The following is a 12,799-nucleotide window of genomic DNA, read 5'->3' as shown; positions in this document are numbered from 1 at the left end:
TGGAGTAGAGGAGAGACTCCAACATCCTGAAACACTAGTCTCCAGGCAAGGGGACAGGAGAGGAGTCTTCCTCATTCTGAGGTTCAGTCTTGTTTATAGTCGGAGGCGACATGCTGTGCGAACGAGCCAAATCCAGTTTTGGATCTTCGATCCGACTTGGAGCGGGATCCAGTACCAGCGCCTCTGAAGCCAAGGGCTGTGCCCACAGCAGAACAGCTTGTGGGGCCCACGGCAAGGGAGTCGGGCATGGTCTGGCACTGGTGGGGGAGAGGGCTGATTCAGCACAAGGTCAGTCAGGGATAACCTGGCTAGAGGTCCCAACGCACCCGTGGAGCCCAAAGCCACAATAGAGGTCTCTGGAACCATCTTGTAGAGCTGCAGCATGACTTACTTAAAGGCCAGAAATTGCTGCGGAGTTGACAATGGACCAAGAAACTTTGGGTGAGTCAGCTCTAGATCCAGATTCGGGACTGAGTTTCTTATGCTAGGCAATAGAAGTAAACTTCTTGCATCCTGACAGCGTTTGGGTGATCAGGGATCATTTGTTGTAGGACGTGGAGCCATGTTTGATAAGGAGGGACCAAACACACACATCTCTGACCCTCATCTGATTTCGACATAACCAACATGGTTTAAACCCTGAAGTTTAGGGCGATGCGGGGAGTGACAGACACCCCTACACAGTCAAAATGTTATGCTAAAAAAAAAAAACAATTTAACAAAAATAAATAAATAAAAGGAGCTATGGTCCCATCTGCATCAAAAGCTGTGGAAACAGAGGGACTACAACACCATGCAGTCAGCAGTGTTATGTTTCTCTGCATCGGCATGTCCAGAAGAACAACAGCTTTGCAACAGAGGTTGATACAGCCACCTGCCTGAGTTGAAATGCTAGTCCAAGAGTTTTAGATCCAGTCAGTTGCATGTTAATATTCTAAACATGATGAATCTACTGTTAGAAGTATGCATCAGATGGAGAAGTTTATGTTGAGAAAATGAAAAAATAATTGTTGCTTAAGACAAAGATATGCATGTTGATGAACATAAGGAAATGAGACTTGTGAGACAGAGAAAAACAAAGAAACAACCATAATGGGCAGGTGGGAGCCCTTAAGATGTAGATTAAGATCCCTCAAAGATAAGCCTGAGTTGGGATTCACTCACCTGGGATCACCATAGTAGCCAGGAATGCATCGTTCGCAGTGCTCCCCTTCAGTGTTGTCCGTGCAGTAGCAGATCCCAGAGTCTACGTCGCAAAAACCCACTGATGCCAAGCCATGACCATTACAAGCACACTGCTGGCAACCACTCTTCAGTGTGGCATTGCCAAAACTCCCAGGCTGGCAGAACTGGCACCGGTCCCCCATGGTCCAATCTGTAAAGACAGAGAGGGCAGCACTGTTTTGTAGGACTCTGTAAGTACATGACCCCTTTGGAATGGTCACACACACGTTTTTCAACTGATGCTGATTTCTTCGACTCTGAGTGCACTAAGATGGTACTTTCCTACAGCTTGACAGAGACAATAATAGATAATACCAATGCTCTATTTTGTGGTAGTGTGGTCGAGCTGTTAGGCTTATCAGAGAGTAGTGTTAAGCATTTGTTGTACACACACATGCAATAAGTGAGAACACACACTCAATGACTTAACTCCAGGCCAATAGGTTTTCTTTAGTGAAAAATATTATTTTGTTAATTTATTTTTAGAACCACAAGATTCAGATTGCAGTTAAGTACATTAAATGTAAGGTACTTTGCATATGTATAGTTAGAACTTTGAAACAAAACAGTAATGTACACATTTTTATAAAATGGCAATAAGCTATTTTAAAAGTGGACACTGGGCAAATTTCAACAGTTCCTAGGGGAGGCAAGTACAGTTTGGTTAATACAGTAAGTAAAGCACTTACAAGCTCTGGGACATAGGTAGCCCACAGTTGGGGGTTCAAGTCAACCCCAAACACCCAGCACCAGCAATAAAGGGCCAGTCCGGTGCAGAGGTCAAAGAGGAGCCCAAATAACATGAGCATCTATGAAGACAGGGGGTGCTCCGGTTCCGGTCTGCTGGCAGGTAAGTACCCGCGTCCTTGGGGCAGACCAGGGGGAGTATAGTAGAGCACGGGGGCCCAAGTAGGCATACAAAACACACCTACAGGGGCGGCTGGGTGCAGTGGGAAAACAGGGTGTCGGGTTTGCAATAGGATTCAATGGAGGGACCCGGGGGTCGCTCAGACGTTGCAGGCAGGGCACAGGGGAGCTTCGCGCGCCAGCCACTGACTGGGCAAGGGTGAGGGCCGCCTGCTCATTGCTGCATTGGTGGTCGGTTTCTCATGGGCCTAGGGGCTGCAGGTGCAGTGCTTCTCCAGGCATTGGATATCTTCGTCCCAGGCAGTCGCAGTCAGGGGGGTCCTCGGGATTCCCTCTGCAAGCATCATCGTGGGGGTTCAGAGAGGTCAACCCAGGGTGGACATATCGTCGGAGTCTCCTGGGGATCCTCTCTGGGTCGTTGGTTTCTCTGGACACGGGCCAGGGGCGTCAGGTGCAGAGTGGTGGGGACTCACGGTTCAGAAATGAGGTGGGAGTCCCTTAAAAATGGTTTCTTCTTTCTTGGTTGGACAGGTCTGCTGTCCACAGGAGTTCTTGATCCTTTGCAGTTGCAGGGCAGTCGGCAGAGGTCGCTGGGCTCGCAGGATACATCGCTGGTGCAGGTTCTCTGAAGCTGGAGACAGGCCGGTAGGGCTGGGGCCAAAGCAGTTGTCGTCTTCCTTCTCTGTGGGGTTTTTTCAGCTAGGCAGTCCTTCTTTGTAGTTCGTCAGGAATCTGAAATCCTGGGTTCAGGGGTCGCCCCTAAATACTGAATTTAGGAGTGTGTTAGGGTCACAGGGCTACTGTCCTTGAGAGTGGCTACACCCTCCTTGTGCTCCCTCCTTTTGGGGAGAGGAGCACATCCCTATCCCCACTAAATCCTCCAAAACAAGACAGAGGATTTCCAAGGAGGGGGTCACTTCAGCTCTGGTCACCTTAGGGGTGGGCCTGGCTGAGGGGGTGGGGAGTCCTGTTTTTTCTCATTATCTCCCCGGACTTGCCAAAAAAAGTTGGCTGTGTCTGGTGTAGCGGTGGGGGGTGAGGGGGGAGGGAATCTACACTAGCTGGAGGGCCCTGGGGCATTGTAACATGAAGCCTGAGCCTTTGAGGCTCACTGCTGGTGTTACAGTTCCTGCAGGCGGGAGGTCTGAAGCACCTCCGCCCAGTGCAGGCTTTTGTTTCTGGCCTCAGAGAGCACAAAGGCTCTCACCCCAGGGGGTCAGAAATTTGTTGGTCGGTGGCTGGCTGGCACAGACCAGTCAGTCCTTCACTGAAGGATTGTGTAAAATACAGGGGGCATCTCTATGAGGCCCTCTGGGTGCATTTTTTAATAAATCCAGTACTGGCATCATTGTGGGTTTATTATTCTGGGAAGTTCGATACCAAACTTCCCAGTGTTCAGTGTAGCCATTATGGAACTGTGGAGTTTGTTCTGAAAAACCCCCAGACCATACACTTAATATGGCCCCACTGTACTTACAATGTATAAGAACGGACTTAGCTGCATGGGCAACATGCCCCTACAGTGTCTTTGCCCTCACCTGTGGTATAGTGCACCCTGCCTTAGGGCTTTAAGGCCTGCTAGAGGGGTGACTTACCTATGCCAAAGGCAGTATTTTGTGTGCATGGCATCCTGAGGGCGATGCCATGTCGACTTTGCCTTTTTCTCCCCACCAACACACACAATCTGCAATTACAGTGTGCATGTGTTAGGCAAGGGATCCCTTAGGGTGTTACAACACATGCTGCAGCCCTTAGGGAGCTTCCCTAGTCACAGGGCCCTTGGTACCATTTGTACCTTTTACAAGGGACTTATCTGTGCGCCAGGGGTGTGCCAATTGTGGAAACAATGGCACATTTTTTGTGAAAGAACACTGGTGCTGGGGCCTGGTTACTCTCAGCACACTCTCAGTCAAGTCAGCATCAATATCAGGCTAAAGTGGGCTATTTAGGGTCTCTCTCTTGGGTGGGTCCTCGGATTCAGCTTGCAAGATTCCAGCAGGACTCCTCCATAACTTTTACTTTGACTTCTAGCCTCCGGAACCACAATTGGACCCTCCAGGAACCAGCAAGCTGCAGATCCACGAGGAAGACTCTTCTGCAACATGGCATCCAGAGTTCCTGCCAGCTTTGCCACAGTTTCCTCGCTGTGCATCCTCAGAAGACTGCAACTCTTCATCCTGCACAAGAAGAAGGAATCTCCCTTGGAGTGAAGGAGTCACTTCCCTGCAACCGCAGGCACCTACAACAAGCGACAATCGGCTGCTCCTTGTGAGCTGTGTGGATCCTTCATCACAGGTGATGGTCCAGAGTAGTCCTCTAGGTCCTCTCTGCCAGCTGTCCAACTTTGGTAGAGGTAAGCCTTTGCCTTCCCACACAGGACAGTAGCCCTGTGCACCTCGTCTCTTGCAGCTTCCAAGGGTGGTTTGTGTCTCCTCCATGGGATCTTCAGGCGACGTACAACTCCAGTCCCCAAGCACTCCTTCCAGCAAATCCCAGCCTCCTGCGTGGTTCTCCTGTGGTGTGGGATCCACTTTTGTAGTACTGCGTGGGCTTCTTCTGTGGCTTCTGTGATCCCGTCCTGTGGGACTCCTGTGGGCGCCGCCTCTGCTCCTGTGGTCTCTCTGCAATGCAGAGGGTCCCCTATAACACCCCCTTCCTGGGTTGAGTCCTCCTAGGCCTTGCTGGTCCCCAGCAGCACTTCTTTTTCAGTAACTGCGAGTTTGCCTTTGCCAAGGCTTGTTGGTGGAAATCCTGCACCAATACCAGTCTGCAATCTTCCTTCTGATGTGGGACATCTTCTGCATCCATCAGGGATTCTTCTACTCCAGGGCTGCAGTGCTGACCTGTTCTTCAGAACTGTCGACCAACTCCTGCATCCACACCTGGGTGGGTAGTAGCTCCTACTCCCCCTGGACTCCACTGCGACTCTTGGACTTGGTCCCTTCTCTCCACAGGTCTTCTTTCTTCAGGAATCCTTTCTTTCAGTCTCCTCTGGGTGTCTTCTTTTCCTCTTTTTAGGTGGTTTGGGGAAAATCCAGTATTTTACTCCTGCATTCCTGGTTGCTGAGGGGGAGGTTAGGTGGGGGTGGGGGTACTGTGTTACTTACCTTTGTGGTTGTATAATACCCCCAGCTACCCTCTACACATTTTACTTACCTAGGTGCGGGTACCTTGTTCGCATTCCATTGTTTTTAGTATATGGTTTGTGCTCCCACTAGGGTCACTATGGGATATTACTGTTTTCTAACCTTTTCTATGCCTATTTCTGATTGCTAGTGTATATATTTAGTACATTACTTACCTCCTAAGGGTGGGTCACCTGTCTAGTGATTTGTGATAATCCTGTGGGAGGGAGTGTTACACCCTCTTCCCAAACAGGCTTTTGCTCTGGGCCTCCTGAGAGCAGAAGGCTCTCAGACCAGGGGTCCAGAATGGTGTCTCGGATGGCAGGCTAGTCTAAAGCAGTCCGTGAGCACACCAGAGGCTGGTAGAGTTTCAGGGGGTACCTCTAAGGTGCCCTCTGGGTGCAAGTAGTGGTAAATCCAACAATGGTATTAGTGTGGGTTCACCAATATGAGATATTTGATACCAAATATCTCTATCTTCAGTGAAGCCATCATGGAGCTGTGGAACTCGTTTTCATCACTGTCCAGTACATGGTTTAAAACAGCTTCCCTGGTCACTTGCACTGGCAGCCACACTCCTGACCAGCACAGGGGCATATCCGCTCATGCAGGTATGCCCGCACATGTAATATTGAGCATCCTGCCTTAGGGCTGTCATCCCTGCTTTAGGAGTGGCTTACAAATATTACATGCGTGGTATGGGACATGGCAGACCGGGATGTGTGACATGTTGTGTTTTCACTTTGGTCTGCACTGAGACATACAGCCTGCAGTGGCAGCCTGTCATGTGCTTGGTGAGGGGTCCCTTAGGGTGGCACAATTCGAGCTGCAGCCCTTAGGGACCCTCTTTAGTACACCATTTAATAGGGACTTTCAGAGGGCTTGTCAATTGGTCAGTTTTGTGGGAGAAAGAGAGAGAAAGAGAGAGAAAGAGAGAGAAAGAGAGAGAAAGAGAGAGAAAGAGAGAGAGAGAGAGAGAAAGAGAGAGAAAGAGAGAGAAAGAGAGAGAGAGAGAGAGAGAGAGTGTTTTTTGTTTTGGAAAGGGGGGGGAAACCCAGGAAGACTGCCTGCCTTCAAAAAAGGCTCAAGACCTTGTGTGAACAGAGGACCTGTTCTCCAGCAAACTCCAAAGAAGGGACTATCGAGCCTCCGGAACCGCCAAACCCCGACACCTGAAGTCATCACTGCACCTGCTGTCTCTGACCAGAGTTGAAGTGGACCACGGGTGCCAACAAGGTTCCCCAGCCCTCCAGAGTTCGAGTCAATCGTGGTTTCACCCCTCCTGGACTCTGACAACGCCTGCAGCCTCTGCACACAGTCCCCCTCTACCGTAACAGCTCTGGTAAGGAAAACCCAAGACCTGAAGACACCTCTGCACCAGTCGCCTCTGAGTCGTGGAGAAGAGGACCAAAGGCGTACCTGTGCCCAAGCATCATGAGGCCTGAGCCCCGGTGTCGCTTCAGCCCGAGACGGCTTCCTAGCTTCCTAGACAGAGCCCGCAGCCTCTTTTCACATTTCCATTGAAACACATTGGGCACCCAACGCTGTTTTGCACCCTGCACCCGGTGGCCCCCGTGCTGCTGAGAGTGTACCATTGGTACTGCCTTGGACCTTGCCCATCATTCACCTTCACTCAAAGAGGTTGGTCTTGTAAGTTGCTGACCTCTACCTGTCTGCAGAACGTGTTCTTTCTCCCATACGATAACACTGCAGAACTGAGAAACTGCAGTGCTTCCACTTTTGAAAGTGAAAATAATTTATATTTAAAAACATACGTAGCTGAATGATTTTTCTCTAATCCCTAAACATATATAAAGATACTTGCCATTTTTATAAACTGGTGTGGATCTCCTTCTTGAGTTGTGTGTCTCATTTATTGACCACTGTGTGTATTTGTGGATGTCTTGCACTCCTCTGTGTAAAGTCTAAGGCTGCTCGACCACGGTACCTCCAAATAGAGAACTTTGGGATTCCCTAGCAAGCCCCCGTCCACTCACAGGGGAACCCCTTGGACTCTTTACACAGTATATCTAGATATTGATTAGAGAACATAAAGAGCCAGCTTCCTAGAGTGGTGAGTTAAGCTCCTACAAGGAGAAATGGCACGCTGCTGCTTTACAGGCGTAATATGTATTACAGTTCACGCTGCCTATAACAGATGCATGTGGACACAGTGAACTTTACAGGATGAATCTATTTGTATCGGTAGCGCTTACAGTGCTTCATGACCTTCTGAAGACTTGAGTACTGGAAAACGTGCACAGGAAGATTCACGCCAGAGATCACACTGGTGCAAGAAGGATCCCTCTACATTCCCAAGGTAATGCCCTGGGTTAATAGAAGAGCCCAACCCTTGCAACTGGCACACCTGGATATAAAAGCACACGCTGCTTGTGACACAGCGCCCCCTGCATGTGACAAACGCAACCTGCCACATCACACACGCTGCCTGTGACACAGCGCCCCCTGCATGTGACAAACGCAACCTGCCACATCACACACGCTGCTTGTGACACAGCGCCCCCTGCATGTGACAAACGCAACCTGCCACATCACACACGCTGCCTGTGACACAGCGCCCCCTGCATGTGACAAACGCAACCTGCCACATCACACACGCTGCCTGTGACACAGCGCCCCCTGCAGGTGACAAACGCAACCTACCACATCACACACGCTGCCTGTGACACAGCGCCCCCTGCATGTGACAAACACAACCTGCCACATCACACACGCTGCCTGTGACACAGCGCCCCCTGCATGTGACAAACGCAACCTGCCACATCACACACGCTGCCTGTGACACAGCGCCCCCTGCATGTGACAAACGCAACCTGCCACATCACACACGCTGCTTATGACAGACACAACCTGCAGCATTACACCCAGTGACAATCGTAGCTTGTAATATTGCACACGCTCAGTATGAAGGACAGAGCCGGTTATTCCACACTGACAACATGTAACACTGTGCGATGACACACAGGCACAGGCCCTGACCCTGAACATCTGGCTTATGTTACAATTCACATCTGCAGTAGTAGAATCAGACACCGGTGTATGCTTCTGGTTAAACATGGTTCTAAGATGCCATGGCAGATCAGAGTCCGGTTCAGGTTGCGAAGATGCGTTATCAGTAACGTGAATGTATGCAAAGCAGAATATCACGCACTGTTTGGGCGAGACACCCTCTACAATGGCACATTCTGCTAGATACGCCACCTTACATGGGACACTCTTCTCTAAACAGAGGTCTGCGATCACTTTGCCACCAGATACACAAAATCTTTACCTGCCACACTTACCTTGACACTGGTCACATATCTCCTGCCCTTGTGAGCAGACACTGTGAAAATGGCAACCACAGTCTGTGCCACATTCCACACCACTCTCGTTTACTGTGGACACGTCTGTCGTCCATCCCAGGTCACAAATGCAGGTGTAGTCAGGGGGCCCACTGCAGCGCCCATGAGAGCACTCGTTGTAGCACCTGTAATGAGTCAAGCAGTCAGATGGCGCTTAGCGCAAGAGAGGACATTATTTTGTGTTACACAGACAACTGAGGCAAATGTAGCTAAAGGGGCACTAAGCATCAGTACATATCTGATGTAATCGCCTACGCTTACCGGTTTCAAGGTACATTCAGGCCAGAGAGAACGTCATACTGCTCAGGAGCATAAGCTATTGTTGAATTGCCAGCTTACAGTGTGCCTCCTGAGGGTTGCGTCATTCCCCCCTAGCAGCAGCCATCCAACTTGCCAAGGCATGCCCAGAGGGACAACAGGCATATGCAAGCCAGGTGAAACAAAGGCTTTTGTGTAGCACAGGACACTGTTAATCTTTGTGCTAGCGATCAGGGCCGGGCAAGTAAACACATCCATTCAAGAGCCTCACTTCACTCTCCACTGCAGACGCTCTGCAACTTTGATGACTGCTAATTAGCTTCGCGGGGTCTTTGTAATTACTCAGATAGAGAGGATACAGATTCCACCGGTATTCTGCAGGACTTGATGTTAATCAAGGCTTCCTCTTCCCAAGTTAGTAAAATGAGGATCTGCACAATGGGAAAGGGCTCAACCAAGGAGCTGTTACAGATGACACCTCATGATGATCAACAACATTATTCAAAGTAGAGACAGTGGAGAGATGTCTCCTGTGCACGACAAGGCTTCAAGACTCCTTGCTCTGCTAAATTCAGGGAAAACTGGGAAAGCAGCAGAGTGAATTCTCCATCTGCTGTGAAAAGTTGGGTTCCCAGAACAGAGATACAATCATGTACCTCACGTGTAAAGGAAAGCAATGAGCTGGCCACTGAGTTACCAATTACCTTAAAACCCTCCCTGGATAAAAAGGTATTTTGCAGAAAATATGAACTATTGTGGTGACGCTCAATCAGTCTGCCGCTCTGACACGCGGGCACAGAATGACACCAAATGGTAAGGAGGGTCGAGCTGCAAATGTCACGCCAGATCCATGAGGAAGGAGATACTTAGCAGACAAAACATTGACTTCATCAGTTCACTGAATGAGAATGACCACGTGCACTGATGACATTCTAAATATCCCGCGGCCGAATCCAAATGCAGCAGACAAAGTTTGTGTCTATAGACATTAGCTGAATAAAAGTCTGCAAGGCCTGGACCTGCACCTCAGCAGGCAGGCCTTGGCCCATCACAGCAGCCTGCTGGCGCAGTAAAGAGTACCCAGGAAGAAAGAGCAAGAACGCACCCCGCAGACATGGCGGTAATTAACACCTATTGTAACAACAACGAATACTTGTCACAGTAGCAATGTTCAAACCAAGGCCCATATTTATACTTTTTTAGCGCCGCATTTGCGTCGTTTTTTGATGCAAAATCGGCGCAAACTTACAAAATACAGTTTTTGTATTTTGTAAGTTTGCGCTGCTTTTGCGTCAAATAATGACACAAATGCGGCGCTAAAAAAGTATAAATATGGGCCCAAATGTTTTGTCAAATTAAAATGTTATGGCATATTCACAGCATCTGATGGATAGCCCGGAGAGGCCGGAGAATGGGAGGCGAACTCCATTATGGGTGGCACCAGGGCGCCTCTGATCAAGTCTCAGTAAACAAGGCCTGGGACCTTCTCCATCGTTCCGAGACAGCTGTTTTAAGAGGAACAGAAGCAGGATGCATTCACAAACAGTTTAGAAATATCCAAATTCTTAAGTAATTGAGCAGCGTAAAGATGATTTGGACGGAGATAAAACGCCAGATTTCAGTCGTCTCCTCCCACACCTCTCTCTTTTCATGCTACATGAGTGAATGTCGGTCATTTCTTAGGTGAGTAGACATGCGTCTCTGAAGTTCTCAGTAGACCTAGTATAAAGTCTTTACTTGGCATGCATTAGGGCACAGACACCAGCAGACAGACACTCACGTCTTGTTACAGTAGGTGACACCGTCTCCAGCGTAGCCGCGGTCGCAGTGACACTCAAAGGACTCCTGGGTGTTCTTGCAGCTGGCAGATTTATGGCAGTTGGACATTCCCAAGCGGCATTCATCCACGTCGGGGCACATGCTGTATGACCATAGGGCAGGCTGATCAGCAGGAAGGCCGTGAGTCTCCATTATGGCAACCGAGCAGTTTCTGTACCCTCTCAGGTTGGAGAAGTCACCAGGCAAGCATCTAGGCATCAGAGGAGGAAGAGAGTGAATGTTACTCTTTACATGACATCTCTACACACGACATCTGCAAACTGTTTCAAGCAAGCACTCTCACCCACATATGTGCATCTTGTTGCACAGACCATCATCACAGTGTGTCCCATATATCAATTACACAACTGATAACTCCCCGCAAATAGCTGTAAATGTAACTACATATACCATGTTATGTTTGGCACGCACAAGATGTGTAAATCTAGTCATATACACAACCCTCAGATGTGTAAATATGGTTACATACACAACCACGTGTACCCTGTAAGACACACAACTCCACAACCTGCCACTCACACCATCTGAATATCTGATTACATAATAACACCAACTGTGTATCTGGTTACACACACCAATTGTGCATGTCACAAACACAGAATAGATAAGCCAAAAAAGCAGCCGACGCTTCCCAAGTTATGCCACACAAAGAAGCAACAAAATACACAGGACCAACCGTATACATCGATCTTTGCACAGACATTGTAGGAAGTTGGCTCTGTATGCACTATTTCAAAGTAAGGAATAGTATGCACAGAGTCCAAGGGTTCCCCTTAGAGGTAAGATAGTGGAAAAAAGAGATAATTCTAATGCTCTATTTTGTGGTAGTGTGGTCGAGCAGTAGGCTTATCCAAGGAGTAGTGTTAAGCATTTGTTGTACATACACATAGACAATAAATGAGGTACACACACTCAGAGACAAATCCAGCCAATAGGTTTTGTATAGAAAAATATATTTTCTTAGTTTATTTTAAGAACCACAGGTTCAAATTTAACATGTAATATCTTGTTTGAAAGGTATTGCAGGTAAGTACATTAGGAACTTTGAATCATTTCAATTGCATGTATACTTTTCAAGTTATTCACAAATAGCTATTTTAAAAGTGGACATTTAGTGCAATTTTCACAGTTCCTGGGGGAGGTAAGTTTTTGTTAGTTTTACCAGGTAAGTAAGACACTTACAGGGTTCAGTTCTTGGTCCAAGGTAGCCCACCGTTGGGGGTTCAGAGCAACCCCAAAGTTACCACACCAGCAGCTCAGGGCCGGTCAGGTGCAGAGTTCAAAGAGGTGCCCAAAACGCATAGGCTTCAATGGAGAGAAGGGGGTGCCCCGGTTCCAGTCTGCTAGCAGGTAAGTACCCGCGTCTTCGGAGGGCAGACCAGGGGGGTTTTGTAGGGCACCGGGGGGGACACAAGCCCACACAGAAATTTCACCCTCAGCGGCGCGGGGGCAGCTGGGTGCAGTGTTAGAACAAGCGTCGGGTTCGCAATGGAAGTCAATGAGAGATCAAGGGATCTCTTCAGCGCTGCAGGCAGGCAAGGGGGGGCTTCCTCGGGGAAACCTCCACTTGGGCAGGGGAGAGGGACTCCTGGGGGTCACTTCTGCAGTGAAAGTCCGGTCCTTCAGGTCCTGGGGGCTGCGGGTGCAGGGTCTTTTCCAGGCGTCGGGACTTAGGTTTCAGAGAGTCGCGGTCAGCGGAAGCCTCGGGATTCCCTCTGCAGGCGGCGCTGTGGGGGCTCAGGGGGGACAGGTTTTGGTACTCACAGTCGTAGAGTAGTCCGGGGGTCCTCCCTGAGGTGTTGGTTCTCCACCAGCCGAGTCGGGGTCGCCGGGTGCAGTGTTGCAAGTCTCACGCTTCTTGCGGGGAGATTGCAGGGTTCTTTAAAGCTGCTCCTTTGGATTAGGTTGCAGTCTTTTTGGAGCAGGTCCGCTGTCCTCGGGAGTTTCTTGTCGTCGTCGAAGCAGGGCAGTCCTCAGAGGATTCAGAGGTCGCTGGTCCCTTTGGAAGGCGTCGCTGGAGCAGAGTTCTTTGGAAGGCAGGAGACAGGCCGGTGAGTTTCTGGAGCCAAGGCAGTTGTTGTCTTCTGGTCTTCCTCTGCAGGGGTTTTTCAGCTAGGCAGT

General features: G+C 49.3%; 1 protein-coding gene across 1 annotated transcript in view; it reads right to left on the bottom strand.

The window, feature by feature from the left end:
- MEGF8 (multiple EGF like domains 8) overlaps nt 1-12,799 on the bottom strand; it is a 338,669-nt gene that overhangs the window by 190,392 nt on the left and 135,478 nt on the right. The window contains exons 21-23 of the mRNA XM_069201403.1: nt 10,620-10,868; nt 8,522-8,706; nt 1,165-1,375 (exon numbers count right to left, since the gene is read on the bottom strand). Of these exons, the coding sequence (XP_069057504.1) occupies nt 1,165-1,375; nt 8,522-8,706; nt 10,620-10,868 (645 nt within the window). The remainder of the gene's footprint in view (nt 1-1,164; nt 1,376-8,521; nt 8,707-10,619; nt 10,869-12,799) is intronic.

Source organism: Pleurodeles waltl, chromosome 7, assembly GCF_031143425.1.
Source record: "Pleurodeles waltl isolate 20211129_DDA chromosome 7, aPleWal1.hap1.20221129, whole genome shotgun sequence".
Classification (NCBI taxonomy): domain Eukaryota; kingdom Metazoa; phylum Chordata; class Amphibia; order Caudata; family Salamandridae; genus Pleurodeles; species Pleurodeles waltl.
Note: the sequence above shows the minus strand (reverse complement) of the source record. Positions and strands in the feature narration are given on the sequence as shown.